The 12016-nt window shown below is 39.1% G+C and overlaps 1 protein-coding gene across 2 annotated transcripts; it reads left to right on the forward strand.

Annotated features, from left to right (window-relative positions):
• The first annotated feature begins 9591 nt into the window (after positions 1-9591).
• zgc:162634 (uncharacterized protein LOC555881 homolog) lies at positions 9592-11729 on the forward strand. Of its 2 annotated transcripts, none has more exons than XM_036568229.1 (2): positions 9592-9888; positions 11210-11595. In XM_036568229.1, exons 1-2 carry the CDS (start codon positions 9686-9688, stop codon positions 11349-11351), a joined length of 345 nt encoding a protein of 114 aa, XP_036424122.1. In that variant the 5' UTR covers positions 9592-9685; the 3' UTR covers positions 11352-11595. The 2 variants fall into 2 exon arrangements, with proteins under 2 accessions (XP_036424122.1, XP_036424124.1); XM_036568231.1 differs by having other exon boundaries at positions 9611-9888; positions 11210-11729.
• The last annotated feature ends 287 nt before the right edge of the window (positions 11730-12016 follow it).

The following is a 12016-nucleotide window of genomic DNA, read 5'->3' on the forward strand; positions in this document are numbered from 1 at the left end:
GACCCTACTATATATCCAATGCATCATTTCTTCAGTGTACAGTTTTATACTACTGAGTTTAATAAGCACCCTGATGTCTGTTTCCCTCTCCCAAAGACATAATGAAATAAAGTATGAAACACCTGTTTTATACAGAACCGATTTAGAGAAGTAGTGGTTGTTCAGTTTCAGAGGTTTGAATTGCTTGAATGTATTTAACGATTGTCTGTCATACGGCTCTATTTGGTTGAGCGTTTTTGCTACTATGTAGCATCAGTTTGCAACATCTTCATTTTCATTTTCGGCTTTTTTTCCCTCTCGTGTCTCAGGTTTGTGGCTGATGCATATTATACGATTAAGTTAAACTGTTTTTGACACGCTTATGTCACAAAATGATTTTTGTAAATGTAAATAATATTTGTAAGGACTTTAATAAAAATGTTGAAAGAACAAAGTGCGTTTTTACTGCAGCTTGTACTGGCCACTTTATTGGAAACTCCTACCTTGTACCTTTGCCTTAGCTGTCTTTTATCAGGGGTCAGTTATTGACCACAGAGCCATTCTTGGATGGGTATTTTAGGGTGGTAGACTACTCTTAGCTTAGCAGTAGCACTGATGCATGGCAAAACCGCTGTTGGCCTTTCCATTGATGGACAAGATAGAAGGGTGACTGACAAATTATGCATTTGCGAAGTGCAACTACATGGTAGGTGTTCCTGATTAAATGACCAAGTAAAGTTGGTACAAAGTAGGTGTTTCCAATAAACTGACTGAGGTTGTTTTTTTACGTCCTTTTATAGTGAACCAGTTCTGTAAGGATTTTGTTTGGCTCATGAAAGCAGCTTTATGTTAGACAGAGACTAAAGATGCTCCTTAGCGGTGCAGAAAAGTCATTTTCTGCTTAGTGAAAAGCGCAGCCCCTCACAGCCCACCGTTCTGACACGCTGGGGACAAAAACCCTCCACATTAATCAAAAGCTGCTGATGGCTCGTATACCTAACACCCCCCAAACCCATCCTAGCATAAAGATCATTAGAAGATGGTGGAGCAGAAATGACGTTCGGTGCTCTCGCTAAAAGTTAAGATGAGTTTAATGCTACAATGCTTTGGGGAGAACGAGCCTGGAACATTTAACCCCCCCATCTTCTGCAGGATCGCTTCATACAAAATGAATGAACTCTGAGTAATAAGAGAGAGCAGAGGTGCTTCTTTAGGAGATCATTTATGCAGGAGAAAAGAACCCAGTACACTCGAAGAAAGGGAGATGCATTTAATTTGCTTGTATACATTCCCACCTTAAACCATTGATGCCCACATCTGAACATTTTAATTCAATTCAATCAAATCTTATGACTAAAAAGTGAGCATTTATCGCTTTATTATGATGTTAACCCTCTACTGCACGCATTATGAGAGCAATTGTAAAAAATATTAGATTCACTTTTCTTGCATAAAATAGATGTAATTATTAAATTCAAAAACATTTTAAAAAAATGTGTGCAGGGTCCTTTTGGAGTGTGTTGCCTTGAGGCAACATTGTGAGACAATGAGAAGAAATGATGCAGAGCCATGTTCCCTGAAGTGGTGAGGCCTGGCTGTGACTGGCTAAATCCATTCCACTGTCACACAGTGTTGCTTCTAGGCAATATATTTCTGCAAATTCTTACAATGAAAAAATGTATACTGAATGCTGAAAAGGTATAAAGGTGCACAATAAGAGATAGTATGACCAGGTACATGCTTTTTATTGACTTAATCAAACTCTACCCTTTATTTATAACCCTGTCATTGTGTCAACCCTGTCAAATATGTTTAATGTTGTTGTAAAGTGAGGGAAATTAGTTTGTTGCCCTGAGGCAACATCGTGCAATAGAGGGTTCAATCTAGCCTTTTGGTCACATAGGACTACTTACTTTCACAGAAGGCTATGGGTACTGTTAGATGTTCATCCATATTTTTCTACACCCCCAAAGTTCAGTCTTAGAAGTTGGTTGCATTTTCTGCTTCTCACAATCCAAGGGAATCCCAAACACATTCAGTGATGTTGAGGTCTGGACTCTGGGGTGGTCAGTCCGTTGTTCTGAGAACACAAGCAGCTTGTTTGTTTGATTTCTTCTTTTTTGTCTATATTCTTTTCTCAGTAAGAGCTTCTTGACAGCTACACATCCTTTTAGACCCATAGCGCTGAGTTGTCTTCTCACAGTGGGAGGATGGACAGAAACACCTGTGGATGTTTTCAGATCTGAAGCAGCTTGATTTTCTCCTCTCTCTCAAAGATGAAAGCTTTAAGTGCTGTTTATCTGATGGGGACAGTTTTGGTGTCTACCAGGTCTTCCAGGTGGTTGTTAGGAGTCCATGAAATCTGTAGCTTTAAATCAAAATTTTGAACTCCAGTTTTGGAAACTCCTGTTTTTTTCACTTAATTTACTTTCTCTTTCCTCATGCAAGTGGATTACCTTGTATCAGAAAAATCTCTGAAAAATCAATAACTTGTGCTTAATGGCCGTTTTGAATGGAAATTAAATAAGTGATGGGTCTCTAACTTTTGCACAGTACTGCACATTCAATGCATCATTTTTTAGTGCACTTGTACAAATGACCCTCAAAACAAAAAGTTCCAGACACTTTTTTTCAGGCTAAACCTCTATTTCAAGTCAGACAGGATGAAACCTTATGAAATGTTTTGTGGAGGGAAAAGCTAAAGTAGCGTAGCAGAGTTTTGGTACAGTAGACTGCACTGTAGCTATGAGTCACAGGTCTCATGCATTTCAAAAGCTCTGCTGAACATGGGACAAGAGCCTGTTTCCTGGTCAGTGAATAGGTGAGTGCTTATTGATAGTGATGTTCACACATAAGTATGTAACTGGGGACCACAATTTAATGCACAATTATTACCTGTCCTCATAGAGCAGATATCAAATGTTCATGTTGGGGCTGCATAATATAGACAAAATACTAGCGCTGGGATTATACTGCTACATATTGTGAGTGTGACGTGCCTTGCAATATGGTAAAGGGTTTATATTTTAGAAAATCATAATATCTTCTATTTATTTATTCATTTGAATATTTAGAGTTTGGTGTAGTATGTAAACACAGTTAGTTTCAGAATGTACCATTCACTCCCCAGTCTGTACAGTTCATTTATGGAAACTAAACTCAAAAACATGTCAATGTTACACTTTATTGTCCCTACAAGGGACATTGGTCAATTTGCTGCCCAGTCTGGGAGAAGCACAGTGTCACCAGCAGAGCAGCACTGCCTGGGGTAGTGTGGGGTTGGGCTCTTTGTCCAAGGGCACAACCAGGAAAACCCAGTCAGTCCTGCGATTTGAACTTATGGTTGGTGGCTCAACTCTCCCACCACTAGGCTACCAGACACCCCTGTTTTTATTTCATTATTAACAAAAAACAACACATTTTAGGGGGGGGGTAGGTTCCTTGTCCAAGGGCATAATAAGAGGTTGGTCATGCAAAAATACGACTGTTTTTGATGCATAAAACAACACGAACATCATAAAAGGCCCCCAGGTAAGAAAAAATAGAAGAAATATATAGGATATGGGCCCTTTAAAAATTGGCCTGCATTATTTTGACCAAATTAACTAACTTTTTTGTTTGATTATATATCTTAATTCATGAAAACACTCCTCTGCAACTGTGATTGGTCAGGATGCTCACAACACACAGTAGATAAACAAGGACTCATTTACACATTGCAGCTCTAGTTGTTTACTATTGTTCCTCCTTCTCGTCCTCTTTGTGCGGCAGTATTTCTGGTCGTTATATCTGCCCCTGTCGGCTGAGACAAACGTTAGTCTGCTTCTTCACTCATTGTCTGATAATAAGACACAATGCATTTAAGCCCAATTAAGCCGCTGCTCTTTCGTTTCACCTTCAGCGTCAATAGTTGTGCTGGAGCTTTCGGCTTTAAACAGCTGAAATGGGTTTCCACACTCACTGTGAGCTCAGTTCATTGGATATGAACGTCCATACATAACTCTGTCCTTGAAACGCTCCTCAATGACTCTTATACATTTTCATGCCTGAAATGAAAGATCCACCTTTATCCTATCAGACCCTGGAGATCAGGACGTGAAAGAGGAAACAGGATGTCAGGACATTAAAGGCCTCTAATGTTTGAAAGCCTCTTGGCATTGGGAGGTAAAACACATTGAGAAGAGCTTTCAGCTGTCTCGGTAAAGGTTTAAAGTAAAGGCACGCTTTCTGGGCTTTTTTTAGACATTCTTATCCACCCCATGTGGTTATGTGAAATGCACTTTTCCTGCAGCGTGCTTTAACCTCTTAAGCAGAGGACACACCAACACAACCTTTACCAGCACACAAAAACATTCAGTTCAGTTTAGTTTAATTCAGTTCAGGTTCAAGTCAAGTTAATGTACAGGTACTGCTGGAATGAAACCTCATATCTCTCATATCTTATTCTTATTTTCTGATATATGCAGATGGCCCATAATTCAAGCAATTATGGGCCATTTCTATTGGATCATTTCTCTACACACATTTTCTAAGCCCCTTATCCTCCTAGGTTGTGGGGGTGCTGGAGCATATCCCAGCTCTCACTGGGTGGAAGGCGGTAAACACCCTGGACAGGAAGCCAGTCAATCACAGGGCAGACATACAGACACACACATTCACACACCTAGGGGCAATTTAGCATGTCCAATTGACCTGACTGCATGTCTTTGGACTGTGGGAGGAAACCCATGCAGAACATACAAACTCCACAGAACCCTGGTTGCCCGGCCGGGGAATCGAACCCAGGCCCTTCTTGCTGTGAGGTGACAGCGCTACCCACTTTTGTTCAGACAGTGACATACAAACATTACACTACTGTTACAGGTTTTATGTGGTTAAACACACACACACATTTTCTAAGCCACTTATCCTTCTGGGTCGCAGGGGGAGCTGGAGCCTATCCCAGCGGTCATTAGGCGGAAGGCAAGTAACACCCTGGACAGGTCGCCAGTCCATCGCAGGGCAGACACACCAAGGGGGCAATTTAGCATGTCCAGTTCTCCTGACTGCACGTCTTGTGGGAGGAAATGCAACCTCCACACAGAAATGACCTTGGTTGCCCGGCAGGGGAATCGAACCCTGTCCCTTCTTGAGGCGACAGTTCTACCCTGTTTTGTTCAGACAGTGACAGTACAGTTGTTACACTACTTTTACATCACTTACAAGTTCACTCTGAAGACGTTTGTTTTTGTTTGTTTTTGTTTTTTGTCAAAACCTACTGAAGGACGTGTCTTCTGAGGATATGAGTGAATTATCTACTATTGTCATCATATCTTCATCAGCATCATGTTGAGTTTACATTTGAGACCTAAAACATTGAGTTGGACCTTTTTTTGTGTGCCTGTTAGTGTGATGTTAACATGTGAAGACATATGATGTGGTCCAAAAAATTCCTGCCAAATCCGTCCTGGTACCTCTGATCTTAAATGACTATTTCAGGCTTGCTGTATTTTAGTGTTTTCTTTTTTCTGCTTACTCAGTAATGCTGCTTCTTTCACTCTAACAAAAATATTACATAGTGCTGCTGTTTATCTGATGGGAATATTTTTGATGGTCTGCCAGGTCTTGCACGTGTGTTGCCATTTTCTCAGTATTTCTTATACTTTTTAACTCCAGTTTTGGAAACTCCTGTTTTTTTCTCACTTACTGCGCTTGTTCAAGTGCATTATTTTATATCTAATGTCCTCTTAAACATCTCCTGAAAAATCGATAAGCACATAAATAAAGGCTGGTCTCTGACTTTTGCACTGTGCTGTAAATCAACATTTGGGTTTTGGAGAAGAATAAGTCAGTGTGCTCTAGTCCAGTCGCAACCCAAATGTTAAGAAGAGCCATTTTGTCTTTTCAATAAAAATCAATCCACATTGGGAGCGACAACCTTTTATGTCCATTTTATTGAAGTAACATTTTACCATCTTGGCTGAAAATATGTCTTAATGTGTGCTAACGTCCTGGTATAGACTAAAAATGTAATATAAACAAAAATGCAGACTTACTTTGCTCTGCTTTAAGTTTTAGCTCAGCTTTAGCTACTTTTCTCACATCTCCAGCAGGAAACTTTTACACAAAAGTAGAATAGTTTGATTTTTTATGAGGCTGAAGTCAGCTCCTCAGTCACCAGCTTCTTGTTCAAATTTTCCCATTCCACCTTAAATGGTGCCAGAATGCAACTGCTGCACCATTTAAGGGAAGCTGGAGTGCTTATAAATGCATAAAGGGTGAATTAACAGATATAGGCTAAAGGGTTAAAGGGTGAATTAACAGATATAGGCTACATTAACTCCAGCACTTAAGACAATTTCTTGTTAAAACTGTGTTGAACGATCAGCAGAGCTTTATTTTACTGCAAAGGATGATTATTTTATTTTTTACTTACAATTCTAATTCTGCTGTGGAGCCGCACGCTGCCGACCCCTGCTCTAGGGTCACAGCATGATAACCAACTAAGATGAGGCTATAAACTAGGTGTCCATTTGCACAAATAAAAATTTGAACTGAATTATTCAAACAGAGAGACTTTCTTGACTCCATTTCAAGACAACTTCTAAAGGTGAGTTGCTGAAATGCTAATATCAACCCAGCCCATGATGCTAATGCCTAAGAAATCTTCACAATTGGCTCCACTGTATATATAATGCTCACACACACAGCTTACAAATCACTGTTTCAAACACACGCAGGTCAAACAAGGTCAAGGTTATTTTTCATGGGGCACCATTACTGCTGTATGGATCTCAAAACACACCTGGAGCCGATACCAGCCCTGATAAAGACAGTGGGGAACTCCTTCCATGCCAGCTTGTGTTTAACTGCTGACTATCCAGTTCATTTACGCACAAGGCTCGTTAATTCTGAGCCTAATCATTAATCAAGGTCAGAGAGAAGCAAGCGACTCCATTTAGCTGTTTCTTAGATGAGAATATTAAACCGTTCCTGACCACCAGGAGCCAGGAGCACTCCGAAAGCTTGTTACCATTCCAGTGAAATGCTGGGTCAGCAGCTGTGAACCTGGAAATCACAGCCCCAGAGGCTGAGGAGAAGCTCCAGCTTCTGACTTGATTAAATTAGAGAATCTCCAGAGAGGAGACAGTGTATGGGTTTATCTACTGTATGCAGCTGTGTGGAGGACGGGGCCAAGCAATTAAGAGTTTCTCAAGATAGACAAAAAATTGACTTTATCAATATAATAAAGCAGAGGGAATTACTTTTGGGTGATGCAGCCGTTTGCTTAGCATACTCGATATACAATTTGCACTGTATAATGTATTATAGTGAAGATAATGAGGCCCACAAACCAAATGAAATGAATTTGGTATCTTGTCTGTCTTTGAAATTGAAAAAAATACTGACACAAACAAATCAAAAGTTATTAAAGGGGCACACTGGACAAACTGAAATATGTAACCATTACTACATGTGTTGTAAACAAGGCCACTCGCCTCTACAGGGGTGCCGCTATAGTCCAGAGGGTGTGATTTTCTAGTTCAAAGACTCTATAATTCTCTTTAGATCATGTACCTTAAAGGTGGGAGGAACTACTGGAAAACTACGGCTGGAGGGGGGTCCCAATGCTTGTATTTAGTATTTGTGAAATGCATGCTGGGTATTGTACTGATAGAACCCTGATGGACAAACATATAAAAAGGATACAAAATTGTGAATTCTTTCAAATCAGAAAAGCTGATGGACGCAGTGTTGCATTGCAGAACATTACATAACATGACAAATAACATATCAAATACTAGTTTTAGGCCTTAATGGCTCTAAATTTTTGCTTTAAGCCTTTTCAGATTTGATTCATAAACACTACTTTGCCATCAATTATTTTCAAAACTCAGACTGTTAATAAAGCTTGTCCACTTATGACGTCTGTCGAGTTTTATCTAGGAGTCATAAATCACTTTTACATGAACATTTTCCAGCCTCTCTTTATCCCTTACAGTTAAACAAAGTGTTTTTGTTACTGTGCCTTTAAGATCGCTATATGTAAATGAGCTGTGTTCTGACTGGCTGCCATGTCTCATTCAAAAAGCAGGGCTGAAACACTCTTTATAACTTCAGTGTCAGTGGGCGGGGCTAAACTGCTGTAGGTTAAATGGGCTTATGTATATGAAAATGCTTTGGTTTCTGTGACATAATGAATTAAAAACAGACCATTTTTGCTGTTTAGTCTCCATAAATGGACTGTAAGCACTGATGAATGAATGGCACGTTTTGACAGTATTTACATACGACACCAAACTTGCCGTTAATGAATCTCTACCAACTTTCATTGACCCATAAAATGCAAATTAAAGCCCAAAGTGGAAACATAAAGTGCACATGGGTGGGTGCTGAAAAACAGGATAGCTTTGCTCCTGCAGTGTTCACTCTAAGCCCATTGCTCACCAAAGGCAATCAAGTCAAACCCCCAGACACACTTACTTATGCCTCTAAGCCATATGTGAAAGCTGTTCCTTTGGGCCCACGTCACCCGGAACGGGAGCAGTAAGATGGACATTGTTGGAAATATTTGTAAATTGTGCTGCTTGCTGGCCCCAGAGGCATGGAAGTGAATCATTGAAGGAGACATCTTCAGTATTAGTGGTGCTCTCTCTGAACTGGATGAGAACCATAGCCTTTGAGATGGAATATGCTGTTAGGTCTCTCAGAGCAATATTCCTGTGATGGTTGAAGGAGGGCACAGATTTCTCAACATTCAGACTCTTTTCCTCACCATGTATATAATATTCGGTAGATGCATTCTGCTAAACACATCACTATCAAATCTCATTGAAGTACCGGTTCAATTAACCATGCTTTACAAAATCTACTTTCTCAGCTTACAGAATATTGCCTGGAAGATTGTGTGGGACAGTAATTTAAAAAAATAAATAACTGAGCTGTTCATGATCTGTAAAATTATACAAATGATTCATTTACATTGTGAAACAGTCTACAGCCGAAAACGCATTATATTCATCATTACCGAGAAAATGGAACACCACTGACATCTAGTGGTCACTTTAGGAACTTGACCCTGTCAGTACTGGATTGATGCGCGTTACCTCTGTGTATTTATATGATCTTGGTGCTTTTGGACGTACCTTTGATACAGGAACGTGTGAAGTTCAAAACAATTTCCCCATTTAATCCAACAGCGGTCTCGTCTTCTATACTTAAAGGGGAGCTCCACCAAGTTTTCAAAATTTCTGAGTTATTTAGTTCTGCAATTCAGAATGGTTTGATGTGAAGTGGTTCATTGCAGAGAAACCTACAAACTCAGATTTCTTTGTGGTAATAGGAACTAGAAGTCACGATGTTTACACACTATATAGCCATTTTATTTATTATACACAACTACAAGTGAGCCTGCACGTATCTTCTGAGTTTTTATATATAATGTTGATGATGGTAAAGTAGTGGTAAATTCAAAAATATATGTCTATATATAATTTGAAAAAACTAAGTTTCTTCGTTCACATCTCAGTCATTTCATGATGTAGAATTTTTTGGGGAAAAATCGGTGGAGGTGCCCTTTAAACATGTTTCTGAACAGGAACGCTTGTCTGTGAGCGCTTTGTCTCTTCAGGAACTTTCACGCAGACGCACCCCGATGTGTCCAGGGGGATGAGAGCAGGTTGAGCAGGTTTTGGAGGTTTTTCGCGTTTAAGCTGTTTTTTCGGACATGTCTCAGAATGCAGTGAGGAGAGGAGCTGCAGAGGCTTTCAGATTTAGCAGAATTGTGAATGTAAGGTCGTTTTTGAGCGCGGTTCGCCCGCTGCTGATTAACGAGCGAAAGTTCTGTGATGGACTGAAGGACAGCGGAAAGAGCTTCGACCTCTCTTTACTGCAGTTCCTGGTCTGTCCTCTGTCTAAAAACCCTCTCAGGTATGAACTTTAAACTGCATGAATGACTGCTTTAAAGATTAAATTAACAGAATAAGTAGTGGTTAAAAATTTGCTTCCTTTTCGCCAGCTTCGTGTTCGACTTTTCCCGTTCCACCTTAAATGGTCCAGTAACTGCTGCACTATTTAAGGTGGAACGGCAAAATTCGGATAAGTTGACCAGCTTTGTGTGCTGTATTGTATTGAAAAATATGTATAGAATTATAATAATACTGCAGAGATTTCTGCAAAATTCCTATAAGAATCGTGTAATAAATACTAATAATTGGACAATGAAACACTACAACAGGAATATTATATAGAGGCATAAATGTAACTAATTATTACAGAATAATTGTATATATTCTCCTGTGTTTTTTTTTTTGTTTGTTTTGTTTGTTTGTTTTTTTTTAAAGATTGCACAGCTAGAAAGTATGAAAGCCCATTCCTGTCAGAGAAAACAAAAATCACCAGATTTTTTTCCTCCTCCATCTGTTTCTGGCAGCAGTGTGTTAAACTATTGAGTATCTCAAGATAATGACTTATTTTCCTTGACTTAGTATCTCGAAATAATGAGTATGTCAAAATAGTGATTGATGTTATATATAAAAAGTAAGTAGTCATTCGTTCAGCAAAGTAAGTCGTTATTTTGAGATACACAAGTTATTTAAATATAATATGTAACTATTTTGATATACCAATGTTTAATTAAAATTCTGAGAAGTCAAAATGTTGACATCCTGCTGCCAGAAACGCAGAAAAAGAAAACATAACCTGGTCTTTTTTTCCTTGTCTGCCTGTCAGGAATGGCCTTCCACAGATGAGTGATGTCTTACATTCTGTCTGTTAAAGTCGAACTGTAACTTAATGGTAGAAGTACACAAACTGAGTTAAAGACAAGTTAGTCTGTTAAAATACTGAATCCAAATTGTATTACAGTAAATTACAGTAGTTCACTGAAATGTACTTAAGTATCAGAAGTAAAACTAAATGTATGTATATGGTGTAATATGTAATATGTTCAAAAATGATCAGAGAAGAGGATAGGGTTTCAGTCCGGTCCTCTGGAGCACCCAGCCAGTCCATGTTTTATTCTTTTTCAGTTCCAGACCCCCCTGAGCAAGGTAAACAAAGGGGTGCAGAATGCTGATAACCTGCTTCAGCTGTGTTAAGAAAAGAAACACAATAAAAACACTTGCTGGGGTTCTCTACAAACTGGACTGAAAACCCATTGGTGTGGAATAATTAAGAGTAGGACTAAGTGTGTGTGAGTGTTGGCTTGTGCACTCCTGTTGTATGTTCTAACACATCTGTCTGTTTTTAGGTATGATGAAACAACAAATGAACTAATCAACGAAGAGCTTGGCATTGCATATCCCATAATCGATGGCATCCCCAATATGATTCCTCAAGATGCACGGCTGATTAAGAAGACAGAGGGAACTGAAGAACCCAGTCAGCCTTAGGTGGATCTACAGCATTAGCCGTGTGCTGCTGTCTCTTGCACTAAGTTTAACAAAAACTGCCACAATGTTGTTTTCCCTCTCTACTGTCACTGTGCTTGTACCAATTCTGTCCTTATTTGGACTCATGTACTCTGCAAGTGTGGATGAAAACTTCCCAGAGGGATGTACAAGCTCCAATAGTGTCTGTTTCTACAGTCTCTTATTGCCAGTCACTATTCCTGTTTATGTGTTTTTCCATCTGTGGAAATGGGTGGGAATCAAGCTGTTCAGACACAATTAGAACATTGATTTAATTAGAAATGTAAATAAAGGTTTATGTAAACAACATGACACATGGTCAAACCTGCTTTCTTATGAATAAACAAGCCATGCTTACAACCTTTGTGGGTACTGATAAAGTTGAAATGATCCCTGACTAACTTGAGTTAACACAATAAATTTAATTAGTTACAACCCGTCATGGTATAATTTCTAACATATCTATAGTTTATAATATCCCTAAAATTAACATATCAACGAGAACAAGTCCAAAGAACTTGGACTGGTTGAAACGTTTTGCATTAAATACCAATACACAACTTGAAATTTTAGATGCAAGTGCACTCTTTAAAAAAAAAAAGTGCCATAAAGGGTTCTGTAAATGATGCCACTGAAGAGTCACCATC

Source organism: Colossoma macropomum, unplaced genomic scaffold (genome assembly GCF_904425465.1).
Source record: "Colossoma macropomum unplaced genomic scaffold, Colossoma_macropomum, whole genome shotgun sequence".
Classification (NCBI taxonomy): Eukaryota; Metazoa; Chordata; class Actinopteri; order Characiformes; family Serrasalmidae; genus Colossoma; species Colossoma macropomum.